Here is a 20,101-nt window from a genome sequence, read left to right on the forward strand (position 1 = left end):
TACTCTTAGTTCATTCTAGAAACCTTCAGAGGGCGAAAGTGGGGGCCTTCCCTCTTGCTCCCTACACTGCGTTAAATTTAAATACAAATTACTTGGGAATGGGTAAGCTGCTCATTTCCAAACTGCAATTTTCTTAGGTATGAAAATTCTCCACAAACTGCGAAGCCATGGCACTCCAAGGGCCCAAGAACCCAGGTCTGCCAGCTCACTTAGTGCGGGTAAACGTGTTCCACCCGTCTCCCAGCCCGCCTGCCCCCTCCCTTAGGTACAGGGGCAGGTGCAGGTGCAGGTACAGGGGGAGGGAGGAAGGCCGACGTCTATTGGCCACGGACTTAAGAGACACGCCCACAGGCACCTTCCGAGCGTGCGTGGGGAAGTAACACGCAGGCGCGGCACGCCCCGCCCCGCGCATGCCTGGTGCAAAGCGTCTTCAGGTCGGGCGGCAGATCCTGGCGAGCGCCGCGGTCACGGCGGCCGCCGTCCGGCATGCAGCTCTGGGGTCTGGCCGCTCCCTGCACCTCGCTCCGGCACCATGGAATGCCTGCGGAGTTTGCCCTGCCTCCTGCCTCGCGCGCTGGGATTTCCCCGGCGGAAGCTGTGTGCCCTGGCCTTGGACTTGACCTCTGCGGCCCGTCCCGTTGCTGCGCGCTGCCGCGCCGCCGACCTGGTTGGAAAGAGCCGGGCGGCGCAGCTTTGCGGGCCCGGCAGGCTCCGTGCGGCAGGTACTTGCCCCTCGGCGTCCCCAGCCCTGAGACGCTGGTGTTGCCCCAGCTGCCTTGCGCGGCGCGGCTGTTGCTCCGCGTGTCCTGTGAGATTCACGGGCCCGCGGGCCCAGCTGCGTCCCACCGCCCGGAATGCGACCTTGCTGTGTGCGCTGTGCCCTGCCGGGATCTGAGCGGCCGGCTCTCCGCCTTCTCCCCCACGGCCCTTGCTGCACATTTTGTAACCATGGGAACAACGCAGGAATCGTTTACAGGCGGTGCTCACGTTAGTTAACACCCCGCATAAGTGCTCTTGTGAGAGGTTTCTTGTTGTGTTTTTGAGACAGGGTCTCACTGTGTTGCCCAGGCTGGCCTCGAACTCCTGGCCTCAAGCAGTTTTTCTGCATTAGCCTCCCAAAGCGCGGGGATTACGGGCGTGAGCCACGACACCTGGCTGAGAGGTGTTTTTAAACAAGGGTTTCATCTTACTGTTCCGAAGTCATTAGTATTCATTTCTCTAACCTGTTTTCTGTTTCGTCCTTATGGACACGTTTATACAGTTACTCAGTTGCAGAGATTGAGGACGCTAGGCAGAAGCCTAGAAGTGAGGCTGAAGACTGAGTTGCTTCTGAGAACGACTTGACTTTATTTTCCAATACAGTACTGTATAAGTAAACAGCCAGGGAGATCGGATTGAGGGAAAAAAAGGAATTTTAGTTGCTGTTTATTTTTTCACCAAATGTTGAAGCGTGGTGAAAAGTTAAGATTTTCACAAATGTGAGTGCAAATATTTGAGGAATAAAGGTGTGGAAATCAGTGACTTTTTATCAAGAATATAGCAGTGTTTATCAAATTATGTTTTCTTAATTGTGCTCTCAAAAGCCTCCCACGGTAACTCCTCACCACCACCTCCTTATCCACTTACTAGAGTCTCTCTAAATTAGGTTAGGTGCCCTCACCCTCCATTGATAATGCTTGGGAATCCAGTTTCATCAAGTTGGAGGAATCTTTTAGGACAAGCTTTGACGTTCAGAGTCTCAATCCTGGCCTGGTAAAACCCTGTCTAATTTGTGACATTGAAACATTAAAAGGCATTTGTAATCAGCAAATGCCTTTACCTCTATTCATTTTACCCTGATAGTGATAGTTTGTATTTCGTAAAAGGGAAATGAAACTTCAGATATTAACAAATTACAAGAATTATTACATGTATATAGTGGAAATAGATTAGAAATAAGAATTTTTTTCCGCAGTCTCTGGAGTCATCGTAATTACTTTGGAAGCATAAAACAGCGTCCTCTGTCAGTCATTAAATGTACTTGATTATACTTCAGAGCTCACTTCGACTTAGTGTAATCATGTGTTTTAAGTAGACTAATTTGCAGATAAAGATTTGTCCTCATTCCAGCTCAGTTGGGTATTTCATAAGTATTCACTATAAAGAATATTTGGAGAAGAAGTAAGATCCATAGATTTCATAATTTATAAGCCAGTCAAATAATTCTGATACTGGAATGCTTGAAAGAGGTGGTACTTAGGACCTGTGTCTTCTAAAATGTATCTACTAACAAATGTGCATGAAGAGCCTTTTAAATTATGCAAAAAGAAAGACCAGACATTTTCTTAAATCTCAGAACACGATGTTGCACATTCCTTTATCCAACTCGGAGATATCAGTAATAATTAGAAAGTTAAAAGGGTGATTGGAATCCATCAGTTATTTTAAAGCCTCTCCTAAGCTTTTACGTCTAAAAGTCATTCCCTGCCAAACCTAAGGTAATCACCAACAAATATTAAAATTAACAACAGTATTTCTTCTTTTTTCTCAATAGGAAAAAGATTTAAAAGCAATTTAACAGTCTGAAGGCCTCCACATAGTATGAGAGTTGTGTTTTAGCTCTGTGAAAACCAGCTGTATGATCACAAGGAATTCTCTTAATTTATTCTTCAGGTGAAGTGCACCGGTTTAGAACTTCTGATGCCTCTCAAGCCACTTTAGCCAGTGTAGCCCCAGTATTTACTGTGGTGAGTATGTACAATACCTTGGATATCATACAGAAAGTGCTTCCCATACTTATTAACTCCTTGGACTATTGGCCAGTTTACTTATTTTGAGTTTAATAATGAATCATTATAGTTACTTGTCGTGGCTGTTGTGCCTGGCCAGTGACCTGAATGCCTACTAGATTTGCTTAATAACAATCTTGAACCTTGGCTAATGACTACAGCACCCCTTTTAATACTAGAACAGATCAATCACAATTTAGAGCCATAAAGAGGTTTGAATCTGTGGTTTGCAAAATAATATGCAGGCAGAAGCATCTTGAAGGCAGCAGAGTGTAGTATTTAAAAGTGAATGCTTTGAAAGGTCATGAAATCTGTAACTTTTCTCTGAAATGGTTTGGGTGGTGGCAGGAAGGTAATATGTATCATAAGTATTTTTAGAGAAAGAGAAGGCTGTGGGGGCAAAATGTTAACAAAGTTGACTCTAGGTGAAGGCTATATAGGAATTGGCTGTAATTTCCTTTATACTTGCAACTTCTTTGTAGGCTTTTATTTAAAAAGGAAAAAAATGTGTACCTGTTCTGAGCCAGACTTCCTAAATTCCGATCTCACTCTGCTTTGTATTGACTAGGTGGTCTTAGACAAGTTAGGATAACATCTTTACACTTTAGTTTTCTCATCTGAAAACTGAGCATAACCTACCTTATAGAACTGTTATGAGGATTAAATTAACTCATATATATAAAGCCCTTAAAGTAGTACCTCAAATATATGTCATTATTAGGATTATTTAGAGTTGTTAAGAGCTCTTCTTTATAAACTGTACAGAACTAAATAACCCCAGAACTACATTTAAAAGTTACCACTGTTACTCATTGTTCTGGAAGAGTTGGCCAGTGTAGTGAAGAATACAAAATCAGGGCCAGGCATGGTGGCTCACGCCTGTAATCCCAGCACTTTGGAAGGCTGAGGCGGGCAGATCACTTGAGATCAGGAGTTTGAGACCACCCTGGCGAATGTGGTGAAACCCCCTCTCTACTAAAAATACTAAAAAATTAACCAGGTGCGGTGGCTCATGCCTGTAATCCCAGCACTTTGGGAGGCCGAGGCGGGTGGATCACAAGGTCAAGAGATCGAGACCATCCTGGCCAACATGGTGAAACCCCGTCTCTACTAAAAATGCAAAAATTAGCTGGGCATGGTGGCGTGCGCCTGTAGTCCCAGCTACTCGGGAGGCTGAGGTAGGAGAATTGTTTGAGCCCGGGAGGCGGAGGTTGCAGAGTCGAGACCGTGCCACTGCACTCCAGCCTGGCACCTGGCGACAGAGCAAGACTCTGTCTCAAAAAAAAAAAAAAAAAAAAATCTTATCTATCTATCTATATATATGTGTGTGTATGTACATGTATAAAAATGAGCCCGTTGTGGTGGTACGCACCTGTAGTCGCAGTTATTCAGGAGGCTGAGTTAGGAGAATCATTTGACCCTGGGAGGAGGAAGTTGAAGTGAGCCAAGATTTCACCACTGCACTCCAGCCTGGGCAACAGCACGAGACTCTGTCTAAAAAAAAAAAAAAAAAAAAAAAAAAAATCAAACGTCAAATATTGAAAGTTAGTTGGTTTTTTGTTTTGGTTTTTTTTTTTTTTTTTTTTTGAGATGGAGTTTTGCTCTTGTTACCCAGGCTGGAGTGCAATGGCGCGATCTCGGCTCACTGCAGCCTCCGCCTCCTGGGTTCAGGCAATTCTCCTGCCTCAACTTCCTGAGTAGCTGGGATTACAAGCATGTGCCACCATGCCCAGCTACTTTTTTGTATTTTTAGTAGAGATGGGGTTTCACCATGTGGACCAGGATGGTGTCGATCTCTTGACATTGTGATCCACCCGCTTTGGCCTCCCAAAGTGCTGGGATTACAGGCGTGAGCCACCGCGCCCGGCTGAAAGTTTTTTGCAGGTGAAATAATTGCTAAGAACACTTAAGAATTTCATAAAGCTATGGAATCTGAGAAAAAGAAATTTATGCTGTTTGAAATAGTTTAGAAAGTGAGCTGGTTACAAAGTAAATATTTTTTAAATTATAATTTGTATGATTTTAAAAACAATTTTTAAGTTCCATTAAAGAAAAATACGGTATACATAAATATTGAGATGCAAAAGTTTTCCCCATATGTTGCTCATTGGGAAGGAGGGAGACTACAGAGCAGTTCGTATGATGTTAATATGTTTCATTAGGAAACTGTTTGGAAGGATATTCAGTGAAATAAATACTAACATGGTTTTCTCTAAAATTTGTCATTTCCGATAATTAATATAATTTTATTTTACATCTCCAAATTTTCTGCAGATTTATATATTTGTGAAATATAAGGAGGAAAGCTAGACTATTACACAAATACAGTTTTCTCTGATGTAAATTTTCCTTTAGTGTTGTATGGAATTTATATATTCATATGAATTTTATCTTTGCTTGTGAGAAGAAAGGTAAAATATATGGAGTGAGTTTTTATTGTGTGATTAAGTTAGCATGCATGTTTCCGTGGTAGTAACCCAAGACCTATATTGTACTTGCAACTATATGTTAAGAGTATCTTTCTGAAATATGTATATGATAGTAATAGTAGAGCTCAGTACATAGTGATTCATTAAATATTTCACAACTTTGTGCTTGACTGTGGATAAACATCACAGAAAGAGATTCCCCTACTTTACAGGAAATAGGTGCATTATCTGTATCAAATCCTCCTTCAAACTATCAGAAAAGGTTCTGTAAATCTTTTTTTCTTTTTTTTTTTTTTGGAGAAAGAGTCTTGCTCTGTTGCCCAGTCTGGAGTACGGTGGCACAGTCTCAGCTTACCACAACCTCCACCTCCTGGGTTCAAGCCAATTCTCCTGCCTCAGCCTCCTGAGTAGCTGGGATTATAGGCGTGTGCCACCACACCCGGATTATTTTTGTATTTTTAGTAGAGATGGGGTTTCACCATGTTGGCCAGGTGGGTCTCAAACTCCTGACCTCAGGTGATCTGCCGACCTCGGCCTCTCAAAGTGCTGGGATTACAGGCGTGAGCCATCGAGCCCAGCCAAGTTACTGTAAATCTTTATTGATTTTGCAACACCCACCAAAGAGATTTTAGCCTCATGCAGACATTTAGATTCACAAGACCGGCCTTACTTGGTCCCAGTCTCCTCGGAAGGATAAGGGACAGGAGAAACAGCAGGGTAGTGTTAGGTGTTTCCTCTTCAAAAGAAGTCTTTGCAGCCATCCAGGGGCTTCTTGGTCCTCTGAATGATCACCCAGTTACGAGGAGGTAAGATTCTCAAAGGTGGGTGTGAGATTCACGTTGGCTCGAATTCCCATTCCCCACAGTACCAGTATCTCCTATAACCATCTCAGAGGCACAGCTTACTCTGGTCATGGCAACTAGAGCCACCACGATCAGGAGAGGGCAGAGAGAGATACTGCTTCCGCCTGATGTCTGTAATTTGTTCATCATCTTCCGAGTCTAGTGCAGTCTACCAGTCAGTGGTCATTTTTACCATAAGGAATGTTTCCTAGTAATACAACTGATGATACTCCTTTATCAAATTTCTTTTTTTTTAATTTTTTAAAATTATTTTTATTTTTATTTTTTTCTTTATCTACCACTATAGTAATGAGGACCTTTGTCAAATTTCTAGAGGAACCAAGATAGAAAGTTAAGCCCAGGTCTGACTTTTCCTAACAAAGGAAAAAAGGATTTTTTTTTTTTTAAACCCTTAACTTATAACTGGATTTAATTTTAAAAAGGTCAGTAATGGTTTCTATTTGCATTTCAGCATTTTGGGGCTATTACTCACAATACCATAAGTAGCGTACTAATTTGAAAGAAAATAATTTCTTTTATTCTCTATCTTCAGACAAAATTTGACAAACAGGGAAATGTTACGTCTTTTGGTGAGTATCTGATTAGTATTCTAAATCATTATTTTAAACATTTAGTGAATGAATCTGATGGAAATCGAGAAATTGTAGTTTTTGAGTAGAATATTCTTTACATATGCAGGTGTGTTGAAAGAGGTCTTTCCTCAGCATTTGTCCATCAGTCTTAATTGAAGCTGGCAATACTCATACTGTGCGTATTCTCCCAGAATCATTTTCTTCTAGCAGGAGCCATGTTTCACTCTAACAGGCTGTTGAAGGAATATTTGGGAGAGCGGAGGCTCTCCCTTCTGGGGTAGAGCTGGAGCCCAGAGACTCACTCCTTTTCTCTTTTGTTTCTCTTGTCGGTGTCCCTTTCACTGCTGTCATTCATGCTCCTGAAGCATGTTTAAGGCAGAGTCACACTGACATCGCAGTGGGTGACAAAAGACGAACAGGGATAGGTCACTGCATGGCAGTCACATGGAGCTCTGCTGCTGATGGCTCTCTGTGGACAGCTACTTTTAAAAGTGAGAGTAGGTATTACTTTACTGTGTGACTTGAAATGTGAGTTTCAGATCTCCCCTGAGAATGAATCAGTCTCAAATAAAAAATTCAGTTTTTCTCATTGTAATATTAGTCCAGGAACAAAGAAAATCAAGCTTATCTGTTCACATATATAAAATACTGAAGGTGATATTCTAGTGAGAAAAAATACAAAGTGTGGTTCTGTACAGTTTATATTTAAGAAAGATAACCTGTCTCTAGACCTGGAAATGTGTAGGTTCTGATGATGCATAGTGTGGTTTCTATATTGGTCTCAGGGGAGTGAGAGATTTATGAGGTATAGATAAGAAAATCATTAGTTTGACTATATTTAGCCCAAGTGTGTTTTCTAGGTAAAAATGGATATTATAAAGATTTAATTTTAGTTTTTATTTCTGGTATTAACCAGTAATTATGTTGATGGGGGTGGGAGGACTGCTCTGATGGAAAAACAGAAGCCGCTTAATATATTGGTTTAGCCCTCTCTTTTTATTTCTTTTATAGAAAGGAAGAAAACGGAATTACACCAAGAGTTAGGTCTTCAAGCCAGAGATTTGAGATTTCAGCATGTAATGAGTATCACAACCAGAAACAATAGGATTATCATGAGAATGGAGGTAAAATAACTTATTTCCATCTGTGTTTCTCCAATACAATCTTATAAAAGTTACCTTCTAATTTCCTTGATCAGTATTTGGGTTAAAAGTAATTTTGGAATAAAAATAGCTACATGAAACAGGATATTTTATAGCTTAATGTGCTATTATGAGTAGAACTCATTTTACATGGATTATGTGTAACACTGCTGTGTTTTAAGTTGGGAAAGTTCTGACTGTGGTTTTCATTCTCACTGTTGGAATTTAGTCTCTAATTCTGGAAACTATAAGACAATCCTGATTTACAACAGATATATTTCCAATTGTGTGCAGTTACATGTAATTATAATGTAACCTCAGCTACCAAAAATGTATTCTGTCTTTCCAAATAGCACAGGAATAGACGTTAACTTTTATAGCCTTAATTTAAATTTTTTTAACGCAAAACTTCTGAACTTTCTACCTATTCAGAGAATGCCAAATATAATTTTACTTTCTTCAGTGAGTTAACGTGGATATCGGTTACATTGGTGGGTTAATGTTTAGGTTCAAAAATAGGTGACGAGACACAAGACTCAATGGGATTGGCCCTGTAGTTGGCATGGGACTTTGTTTTCTTCAACAAGTCTTTGATGGCAGATTTTTTTTTTAGTTTTCTAGAATTAATCAAAGTAACAAAAAAATGGGCCAGTAGTGGTAGCATGTGCCCATAGTCCCATCTACTCAGCAGGCCGAAGTGGGAGGGTTGCTTGAGACCAGGAGTTTGTGACCAGCCTGGGCAACAGAGCAAAGATCCCATCTCAATAAATAAATAATACTTTATCAGAAATGGAAGCAGTCTTCTCCCAAGTGATTTTCTCCAGAAATATTCTTTACCCTTGGCTCAGTAGCTAGGATTCTTCGGTGTCTCTTTGGTGGAGAGATACACAGGTAAGTGAAAAAGCAAATTTAGCAGAATGATAATTATATAATGTAACTGGTGGGTATGTGGTGTTCACTGAAATCTTTCAACTTTTCTGTATAATAATTTGCATGAGGCCAGTGCATTGGCTCCCAGCACTTTGGGAGTCCGAGGCGGGTGGATCACCTGAGGTCAGGAGTTCCAAGACCAGCCTGACCAACATGGTGAAACCCGGTCTCTACTAAAAAATAAAAAATTAGCCAGGCATGGTGGCAGGTGCCTGTAATCCCAGCTACTGCAGTGGCTGAGGCAGGAGAATTGCTTGAACCCAGGAGACAGAGGTTGCAGTGAGCCAAGATCGTGCCATTGCACTCCAGCCTGGGCAACAGAGCAAGACTTCATCTAAAAAAAAAAGTTTTCATGATAGACTGCTGGAAAAATGTAAAAATAGAAAATTAATTTCTATATAATGATAGAGTTGCTACCTTTATCTACTTTTAACATGAAAGATACTAGTCTTTTTAGGAAAAATTCTAATTTCATACTGTTCTGAATTAGAATAGTAAGGCTATATTTTATCTTCTTAATTTCAGATTTGGTTCATATGCTTCAGTGTTGTTTTAAAAAGGAAACTTCTATTTGAGCCAAACTAATTATGATTAAACTAAATCTTTTCTTTTTTTTTTTCTTTTTTTTTTTTTTTTTTAAATGAGACAGAGTTTTGCTCTTGTTGCCCAGGCTGGAGTGCTCACTGCAACCTCCGCCTCCTGGGTTCAAGCAGTTCTCTTGCCTCAGCCTCCCTAGTAGCTGGGATTACAGGCATGCACCACCACGCCCAGCTCTAAACTAAATCTATTCTAAAAGTCTACTTAATACCTGAGTTTTAGAAAGATCTTACCTTGTTCCCTTTATTTTCTGTTTTTTTTTCCTAACGATTACCTTGAAAGTCTTAATAAATACATAATTTATGTGAGTAATTCCAATTTTATTGGTATCAAGACATATATTTTTTTAGGTTTCCTTTCTTTTAAAAAAAAATACATTTTATTTTTTAAAAACAGAATGAACACTGATTTGGTTTAGTCTTAATCCAAAATTAGTAAAGTATTAAACCGTATTTTATGAATGCTCTTTTTTCCTACATCTCTACAACTTGCATATATATACACATATATGTATATATATGCATTATATAATATACGCAATATATATGCAATGTATATAATATATATGCAATATATGCATTATATAGATATACATTTATGTATACATATATGTGCAATATATATGTTGTGTACATATAATATACATACATATACAATGTATATACATACATATATAATGTATATACCTGTGTGTGTGTGTATGCACTTAGATATTTATATGTTTTGGGGTGTTTTTTTTTTTTAACAGCATTTGAAAGCTGTGATAACTCCAGAGTGTCTTCTGATACTAGATTATCGTAATTTAAACTTAGAGCAATGGCTGTTTCGGGAACTCCCTTCACAGTTGTCTGGAGAGGGTCAGCTCGTTACGTACCCTTTACCTTTTGAGTTCAGAGCTATAGAAGCACTCCTGCAATATTGGGTAAGTCTGTTTTTATTTAGCTTCTTGGGTTTATTCTGATTCTGAAATGTCATTGAATGGGAATACAAGTTGGTGGTATTGTTTCAACTGCATGTCCCCTGACCACACCCTGCCCTGTCTGTAAGGACCCTGCATGGAGATAACACTTAATCCTTAAAATTTATGACCCTATCAAATATCACTGAAGATTCTAGGTATCCACAGTCTTCAGAGTCACGTTATGGCAGTCAGTGAAGCACATTTCAAGTTTACTACCCTTTTATCCCTTGAGGGGTGATAATTCAAAATACTTAACATCCTGAATGTGATATAAATTAACATATATTTAAAAAATTTAAGTGGATTCCATTTTGTTCTCTAAGACTACGTATATTAAAGAAGTGCTTTACGTGTGATAAATATTAACTCATTCAAGTTATTTTTTGATTTGTCTGTACAGTCCTTTGTGTGACCAGGTAAATGATGCATTTCTTTGAGACCTAGATTGACATGGGAATCACACACAGTTCTTCCAGTGACTCCTTCTTTAAGGGTCCTTAGATGTCTGACACTTCTGCCAGGCTCTGAACAAGGGTGGTTCTTTGCTTTCCTGACCCCACAAATCTTTCATTGTCTTTTCTTGGCCCTGTTAGTCAGTATGGTACTGTTCAGTAACTGGCTACATGCAAGAATTGGTGCTGGGAGCATACTAACCAGAGTGGGAGGAGAGGCGGGTTGAGAGCACATGAGGTAGATTGGATTGGGTGAACCTGGTAAAATTCTCTTTTGTCTGCCTTGCTCTAAAAGAATAGATGGTTATACTTCCTGCTCTGGTTAATAAGCACCAGCTAGCACCAGCCAGATCTAGCACCAGCCAGTGAGACGCTAAGTAGTGGGAGCCCAGTTACCAAGCAGGGGGAAAGCAGAAGAGAGAAAGAAGATGTAAACAGTGGTTAGTGATGGGCTGCACAGGCTGGGTAAACTCTCAGGAGCTCATGCAGTTAGGAGAAAGGCAGGGATCTTAAAGGAGCAGGAGGTGAAGGAGCACGGCTGGGCTGACATGGGTCTCCTGCCTAGAGATTGGCTGTTGGGAGAATAGAGAGGGAGTTCAGATTGTCTGCTGTGATATACTTTCTTCTGCCTTTAAATGGGGTCCCAGGAAGATTTCTTTATGAAACAACACTACATATAAGCAAGACCAGCCATCTCTCAAAAGGGATAAGTTTTTGAACAAAGGAAAGCTCCCCAAACCCACCTGAGGGACCAAGACATGCCTTGAGTAGATGTGCCTCACAAATAGCCTATCTGTGACCCTTAGCAGCCTCCCCAACAATTTCCTGAGTCCACACCTTGCTGAGCAGAGGGTGTGGTATCTCTTAGACGGTAAAAAATGTGGTCTGCGTGTTTGGCTGTCCAGTCTTCCCTCCCCACCACGGACTTCTTTACCCAGAAGCAGTTCGTCTGGAGAATCACAAAATAAACATGTCTGCAAAGGCACTGTGATTCTGGACTCGTCAAATTTAAAAATCTTAGTTTCACAGTAATTGTGCTTCTGAGATAAAGACTGTATGCTGTAATTTATGTCATTAGTTTTATCGCTTGATTCAGTTATATATGCTGTTTGCCAACAGGTATGAAAGTGTTTCAGTATTTTAACAACTATATAGCAGGATTAGTGCATACCTGCTGAATATCAAACCATACTTGTATTAACCTACATGGTATATTTTTTACCTTACTCTGATATGTTTATGTTTTAAAGTTTAAGTTATTTTCAAAGAGCTTTGTAGGAATTTTGAACCATATTCTGTTTACAGAGAACACAAATATTACTAAAAGCTTGTGTTTTAATAATAGAATGGCAGATTTTATTTTAATCCCTCGTGTTTTCATAATGATTGTCTATAGGAGGAAGACTCTTGTAAGAGTTAGCTCCTTTTCAACCACATCTGTGCCTAATGATAACGTGACACATGGTTCTTGGAACCCAGAAGATGTGGTTTTGGAATCATCTTGAATAGGCATTCTAGAATTGACTTTGTTCTGAAATGTTACCAACATTTCAAGCTTCTACAGATTTCTGTATTAAATCAGAGGATTCACTGATCCTGAATATTCTAAAAAGATTGTTTTAATTCTTATGAAAGGTCATGTTGTTATCTAGATCAACACCCTTCAGGGGAAACTTAGCATTTTGCAGCCACTGATCCTTGAGACCTTGGACGCTTTGGTGGACCCCAAACATTCTTCTGTAGACAGAAGCAAACTGCACATTTTATTACAGAATGGCAAAAGGTAAATATGGGTGTTGTACCATATTGGGAGTTGGAGACAGATATCTTTAATTATTAACATTTTGTTTCATAACTATTTTTAAAGTAAGAAAGTAGTCTAGGTGGGAAGTTGAGCTAAAAGGCGCACACAGTCTAATGTTTGTTGGACAGCTACTTTGCATAAAATGTTATAGAAGGCTCTTTTATGCGTGTGATCTCATCTCATCACCCATTCAGTGGTTGGTATTGTCTTCATTTTGAAGATGAGAAAACTGAGGTTTGAGAAACTTTCCTAAACGTACATGGCTAGCAAATGGCATATCTAAATCCAAAATCAAAGTCCATGTTATTCTTTTTCTTTAAAATCATAATGGCTTCCAGAATTTAATAACATTTTATATGTATCATAAATTGAATAAACATGTTCTTGGGAGTTGTACTCCTGAAATCCCTTCAAGAATTAACTTTTAAAATTCCCGATGAGTAGTTTCTTGCCCAAAAATGTTGGAGCGTTTTTATCAGTTAAGAGTAATTTGTCTGTTTTATCACTGCCATGTTGATTAAGAATAAACTTAATTCCCAGACTGAAAATCTTAAATTCACAAGTGATCGTATGTTTCTGAGATAACGTATGCTGAAATTTATATCACTGATTAATTTTATCAATTAATTTAAATTTGGTTTGGGATTTTTGTGGAGTTTTTTGAGACAGGGTTTCACTCTGTTGCCCAGGCTGGAGTGCAGTAGTGCAGTCTCAGCTCACTGCAGCCTTGACCTGCTGGGTGGCAGCTATCCTCCTGCCTCTGCCACCCAAGTAGCTGGACTACAGGTACACACCACCATGCCCAGCTAATCTTTAAAATTTTTTTGTAGAGACAAGATCTCACTATTGTTGTCCAGGCTGGCCTCAAACTCCTGAGCTCAAGCAGTCCTCCTGCCTTGGCCTCCTAAAGTGTTAGGATTACAGGCATGAGCTACCATGCCTGGTCAGATTGATTCTTAATTTACCTGGTAAATACTCACCTTTTTTTTTTTTTTTTTAATAAGTCATTGTTTAGCATGAATGTTTAAGAGAATATACTTGGTAAGATGCTCTAAAAATGCTGTTATCATGAAATGTTCTTAGAAGTTTATTCTGTTGATCATTTTTGTGTACAGTCTATCAGAGTTAGAAACAGATATTAAAATTTTCAAAGAGTCAATTTTGGAGATCTTGGATGAGGAAGAGTTGCTAGAAGAGCTCTGTATATCAAAGTGGAGCGACCCACAAGTCTTGTAAGTATGTCATCATACTTTATTATTTATTTCCTGAGAATAAATCTTTTGAAATTTTTCACAACTTTGTCTAGAAAGGAAAAAAAAAAAGTAAATCTTTTGCCTTTTCTACTTCAAGGTGATTTTTCATACAGAATGTAACATTTTTCTGGACTAAAGAATATAGACGTTTTTCATCCCCAGCTTCACTTTTTCCCTGTGCAGTATCGCATCTAACTCAATTTAATGAGGATATATTGAGTGCTTACTGCATACCCAACATTGCTGACGTGTGGTGAATATAAACACACAGTTACCTTTATATTCAAGGGACTGACCACCAAATTGGCACACACATCTACCAGAATAACTTACCTAGGAAGTAGAGTGGGAGAGAAATTTACATGGAGGAGGGAACAGAGCGGGTAAATACACGAGTAAAGATTAACATGTATTATATAAGTTCATTCTAATAAAAATGCTCATCTTACAAACCTTTTATGAAGTTAGAAATTGTTTATGCTGCTTACTTGTGCACACTCTGGCTAAATGTTTACTTTTGAATACCCAAATATTTTATTTTTTTTGTCTTTCTAGAGCAATATCAGAAATTAATACATTTTTGTAATCAGTTTCCACAGTCTACAGATTTTCTTAAAGCACTTGGAAAAATTGGTTATTTATGTTCTGATAAGGAAATATTAAGATAAAGGGGGCTATATAACGTTTGATTGATAGCGGGTAGGTATGGTAGCAGAAGCTCTTGTTTGCGTTGCTTAGGCCATTCTGTCTGTAATGTGTTTTATGATACAAGCACCTTTTCAGAGTCCTTCCTTTCCCCTTATCTTTTTTTGGTAGGATAGGGGAGCAAAGTTACTACTGATATCATTCAGAAACATTTTTTTCACTTGAAATTAGAGAATGTACACACCTCAAAAGGAAATGGTCTTTACATTTTTAGCTGTGGATTTTGTTTTACCGATAGTGGTGTTGGATTTGCACTAATTCATCTGCATTCACATATCTGGAGTTTTCTGTAACTGGCAGCATGTATCCGCATAAGAGTCTCTTGTATTGTGACCATGTAACACAGTGACGCCAACTAGTCTACATAAGGATGGAGCCTCTTTCCTCAACTTACCTGTAAAGTGTTGAGGATCAGTTGACATAGCTATTCACAAGTTGGCCACAGTAATAGAAAAGACACAGGCGAGCTTTTCCACTGGTGGCTGAATGCTATATACTAATTTAGGAAGTTGTTACTAAGTATATGATACACATGTTGGGGGCATGTTAATTATTTTCTCTTGATTGAAGTGAAAAGAGCAGTACTGGGATTGACCACGCAGAAGAGATGGAGTTGCTATTGGAAAACTACTACCGATTGGCTGACGATCTCTCCAATGCAGCTCGGGAGCTTAGGGTACTGATTGATGATTCACAAAGTATTATTTTCATCAATCTGGACAGGTAAGAAAGTGTTATATAAAACAGTAAGTTTTTTTGTTGTTAGTTTTTTTTGGTTTGTTTTTTGAGACAGACTTCTGCTCTTGTTGCCCAGGCTGGAGTACAACAGCATGATCTCGGCTCACTGCAACCTCTGCCTCCTGGGTTCAAGCAGTTTTGCTGCCTCATCCTCCTGAGTGGCTGGGATTACAGGCATGCACCACCATGCCTGGCTAACTTTGTATTTTTAGTAGAGACAGGGTTTCTCTATTTTGGTCAGGCTTGTCTTAGCAACTCCCAACCTCAGGTTATCCGCCCACCTTGGCCTCTTAAAGTGCTGGGATTACAGGCATGAGCCACCATGCCTGGCCAATAGTAAATATTTTTTTATAAAATAATTATAAAGTTTTTAAGGAAATACCATTTTGTGAGGAATTATGCCATTATTATCATTTATAACTACTACATTGAAGTCCATTTTTTTTTTGGATGTGTAGGTTTCATCCATGTGGTCTCTAATAGATTTGGTGAATGTGCTGTATATAGTTAGTGGGCCCTTCTAATCTCAATAGGTGTTCTCTTCTCCAGCCACCGTAACGTGATGATGAGGTTGAATCTACAGCTGACCATGGGAACGTTTTCGCTTTCGCTGTTTGGACTAGTGGGAGTTGCTTTTGGAATGAATTTGGAATCTTCACTTGAAGAGGTGAGAATGTATTATTATTTCTAAAACTTGGGGGGTTTTGGCCGGGCACGGTGGCTCATACCTGTAATCCCAGCACTTGGGGAGGCCGAGATGGACGGCTCTCCTGAGGTCAGGAGTTTGAGACCAGCCTGTCCAACATGGTGAAACCCCGTCTCTACTAAAAATAGAAAACTTAGCTGGGCACAGTGGTGGGCGCCTGTAATCCCAGCTACTCAGGAGGCTGAGGCAGGACAATCACTTGAACCTGGGAGGCGGAGGTTGCAGTGAGCCCAGATCTCACCACTGCACTCCAGCCTGGAAGACAGAGCGAGACTGTCTCAAAAAGTAACAAGAAACAAAACCTTGGGGGATTTTGAAGATTTTTTTAATGGATTTAAAAAAATAAGTAAAAAGTCGAACCTGTATACTACCATGGTGAAATAAAATATATGCTGTAACTTACAATTCAGGCAGTATTGTTGGACCCTGTTATACCCTAGATAAATACAGCCTAGATTACTTTGTTTCCCAAAATATATAATTACAAGTGGGAAAAGTTAGATACAGTGTCTCTGTGAAGCAGTGTTAGGGTTTTTATTTTTTAATTCTTACATGTCTGGCAATCTACCAGGCAGTTTTCATACTTTATTTGGCTCAATCATTGCAACTCTGAAAATAGATGTATTATCCCTACTTTGTAGATGAGAAGACTGAGGCTCAGAACATTTAAGTAACTTGCCCACATGCACAGAGCTAGAAAATAACAAAATTAGGACTTGAACCCAAAGACTTGTACTTTTTACCGCTCGGCTGCTTTTCCATGTTAACAACTCCCAGAGTTTTTCATTTCATTGTGGTTTTTTGTACAGTCATCCCTCGGTATCCAAGAAGAATTGGTTCCAGGATCCCCACAGATAACCAAAGTCTGTGGGTGTTCAAGTCTCTGATACAAAATGACCCAGTAGAGTCAGCCTTCCAAACCTGCACATGCAGAACCCACTGATGCAGAGGGCTGACTGTATTTTCAGAGAATATCTGATTGTAAGTTTTCTGGAAGTGAACCTCGATGTGCATCTGACACAGTCTGGTGCTGGATTCTGTGTTCTCATTAGTCTAACAGGTCTACTCTCCATTGCTCACACCACCTCTCATTAGGACCACTATACCCTTTTTAAAAGTGGTCTTTATAAGGGGTAAGCCTAATTATTATGAGACGCTCTTCTACATACAACTGTTCAGTGACTTGATTAGCCCTAGGATAAGAATCCTGGCCAGTGGGGCCTTTCCCGGCTGCTGCAGCGACTTGTCCGCATCATGAGTCTCCTCCTGCCACTAGCTGTGTGTGTCCTCAGACGTGCTGCTTCCACTCCTCTCGCCTCAGATCCCTGCTTAGTAGGTGTTCCTTCACTGAATGCAGCGATAACCTGGCCCAGTAAAGTGACTCCCTTTGTCATATGTGCCCAAATAATCCTGCATTTCCATCTGCTGCATTCCTTAAATCTGCAGTTCCTTGTTCAAAGTCCACAAAAGATCATGAGCTCCTTGAAGCAAAAACAATATTAGTCATTTTTAACATACCTTATTGTAAAATGTAAAAGAAAAAGAAGTACATTTTTTATTGCTTGTTATATACCAAGCACTGCTATAGGGCCAGTTAGCAGTGAGTCTGCCCTCGTGTAGGTTACATTGTAGTGGAGGAAAGAGTCAAGAAACAAAGTATGTTAAGTGCTAAGTGCCTTAGAGAAAAACAAAGCCAGAAAAGCAGATAGAGAAAGTGAGGCAGTGGGATGGGTCACGTTTTAGAGATAGGGTGGTCAAGGAAGATGATTCTAAGGGGGTAACATCCTGGTCGAGGCAGGAAGAATCTGCGGGAATGTGTTCTAAGTAGAGGGAACCGCAGATGTAAAGACTGACGCAGGAACGATCTGAGCTTGTTCATGAAGCAGCAAGAAGGTTGGAATAATTAGAAGAGCATGAGTCAGGTGGAGTGGTGGAAAATGAGGTCCCAAATACAGAAAGTATGGTCATGTCAGTTATGTCAAGCATGGTAGCGGTTTGGATTTTTAAGTGGGATGGGAAGCCACTGGAGGTTTGAACCCAAATCTAGGTCATTGGAAAGTTCAGAAGCAAGCAGAATACCTTGTGCAACATAGTCCAACCACTGACATTCTCAAAAGATCTTACATCCAAAGAGCTTTACAGATTCCCTAAATGTGACTGTAGGACTTTCTGTACAAGTCCCTGTCTCTTCCCCAAATAATCTTAAAGAATCATGTTTATGTACATAGACTCAAAGCTAACTCCATTTTATACTTTGATATTTTTCTCTCACTTAATTGCCTACTTTTCAAAGTTTTAAAAGGGAAGATTTTTCCAATTCCTTTCTTGTAGTTTTAGTATGTGCGATCCTAAGTACAGCACAGCCCATTTGTAATGAGTGGTAGGTGGTAGTGAGCTAAGCTTGCTCAGTAGTGAGCTGAACAAGATTCAGATTAATGCCGCATCAGAATTAAAAATTACATATCTTTGTAGGTGTCCTGAAGAGTAGTTGAAACATTCATTAAATCCATGGATGTCAAATGTCTTTATTTCGATATAGTTAAAATTACTTAAAATGGTGAATCTGAGATAGAAAACAAAAATATTTTAAGGTAATTCAGACTTCCGGAAAAGTTCCAAGGATAGTCAAAGAATTCCCATATATTCTTGTTTTTTTTTTTGTTTTGTTTTTTGTTTTTTTAAGACGGAGTTTCGCTCTTGTTACCCAGGCTGGAGTACAATGGCACAATCTCAGCTCACCGCAGCCTCCGCCTCCTGGGTCCAGGCAATTCTCCTGTCTCAGCCTCCTGAGTAGCTGGGATTACAGGCACGCGCCACCACGCCCAGCTTATTTTTTGTATTTTTAGTAGAGACGGGTTTCACCATGTTGACCAGGATGGTCTTGATCTCTTGACCTTGTGATCCATCTGCCTCGGCCTCCCAAAGTGCTGGGATTAGAGGCGTGAGCCACCATGCCCGGCCGTCCCATATATTCTTAAACCAGATTCCAGACATCAATATTTTATCACATTTGCTTTATTCTTTATTTGCTAGACATACTTTATTTTCTAAATTATTTGAGAATAAGAGCAAACGTGATGTTCCTTTACTCCTAAATGTCTTAATAAGTATTTACTAAAACATGGACACTCTCTTTTATAGCCACAGTGCAATTATCAAAATCAAGAATACTGAAATATTTTCCGATTTACAGACCCTACTCAGATTTTACCATTTGTCTCAGTAGTGCTTTTTATCACACAGAAAATCTTGAAGCACATATTGCATATAGGGCTGGGGGCAATGGTTCAAACCTATAATCCCAGCACTTTGGGAGGCTGAGGTGGGCGGATCACTGTAGGCCAGGAGTTCAAGACTAGCCTGACCAACATGATGAAACCCCGTCTCTACTAAAAATAGAAAAATTAGCTGGATGTGGTGGTGCACACTTGTAATCCCAGCTACTCAAGAGGCTGAGACAGGAGAATCGCTTGAATCTTGGAGATGGAGGTTGCAGTGAGCCAAGATTGTGCCACGGCACTCCAGCTTGGGGGAAGAGCGAGACGCCATCTCAGCAAAAACGAGGCAGATTTCTGCTCAATAAATGACATGCATTTCCATCAGTAATAGCTGATCAGTTGTGTAACAGGCTATCTTTGAGAAAGTGAGCTCTCCATCATTGGAGCCAACCAAGCCATGGATGATAACGAATAGCATAGCTATGAATGGGACTCCTTCCTTTTGAGAGATTAAACTGTGTGGTTCTGTAGGTTAACTAAAAACAGTGTGCTGCCGAAGTATTACCATTCTGAAAATGGTGAGGAAGAATGTTTTCGAAGTCTGAGGTTCCTACACTTGGTTGGATCATGATGCCCCTGGTGTCTTAGTAAGTTTTTCACAGTATCCCTAGACAAATAGTGCCTTTTATGTTACAATTCTTTTGTGTTTATTTCCCTTGAAACTTTAAAATATTCTAAGGTTCTATGGTGCCCAGGGCACTAGAGCTCACAGTTTAACAACTGTAGCTATAAGCAAAGACCTTAAATTGCGTGTCCTCTAGCATGATGACGATTAAGATTTGTATGCATGTAAACAAGGTTGGAAAGAAACACAAAGCCAAAGCAGTACATTTGGCTTACAGAGGATTTAAAAATATTTAAAACCTTTTAAATCATGATCCTCTCCTGATTTATTCTCTGGGT

At 39.8% G+C, this 20,101-nt stretch overlaps 1 protein-coding gene across 4 annotated transcripts in view; it reads left to right on the forward strand.

The window, feature by feature from the left end:
• The first annotated feature begins 418 nt into the window (after positions 1 to 418).
• The window catches only part of MRS2 (magnesium transporter MRS2), a 31,886-nt gene continuing 12,203 nt past the window's right edge, over positions 419 to 20,101 (forward strand). For 3 of the 4 annotated variants that reach the window (XM_003927302.4, XM_074398521.1, XM_039462572.2), the window contains exons 1-9: positions 419 to 722; positions 2,653 to 2,726; positions 6,593 to 6,629; positions 7,644 to 7,756; positions 10,050 to 10,223; positions 12,367 to 12,497; positions 13,634 to 13,750; positions 15,047 to 15,199; positions 15,764 to 15,881. In XM_003927302.4, coding sequence (XP_003927351.2) covers positions 533 to 722; positions 2,653 to 2,726; positions 6,593 to 6,629; positions 7,644 to 7,756; positions 10,050 to 10,223; positions 12,367 to 12,497; positions 13,634 to 13,750; positions 15,047 to 15,199; positions 15,764 to 15,881 — 1,107 coding nt within the window. In that variant the 5' untranslated portion in view covers positions 419 to 532. Of the gene's footprint in view, positions 723 to 2,652; positions 2,727 to 6,592; positions 6,630 to 7,643; positions 7,757 to 10,049; positions 10,224 to 12,366; positions 12,498 to 13,633; positions 13,751 to 15,046; positions 15,200 to 15,763; positions 15,882 to 19,669; positions 19,786 to 20,101 lie in introns of all 4 variants that reach the window. The other variant, XR_005577476.2, reaches the window with a different exon arrangement.

Source organism: Saimiri boliviensis, chromosome 4 (genome assembly GCF_048565385.1).
Source record: "Saimiri boliviensis isolate mSaiBol1 chromosome 4, mSaiBol1.pri, whole genome shotgun sequence".
Lineage (NCBI taxonomy): Eukaryota > Metazoa > Chordata > Mammalia > Primates > Cebidae > Saimiri > Saimiri boliviensis.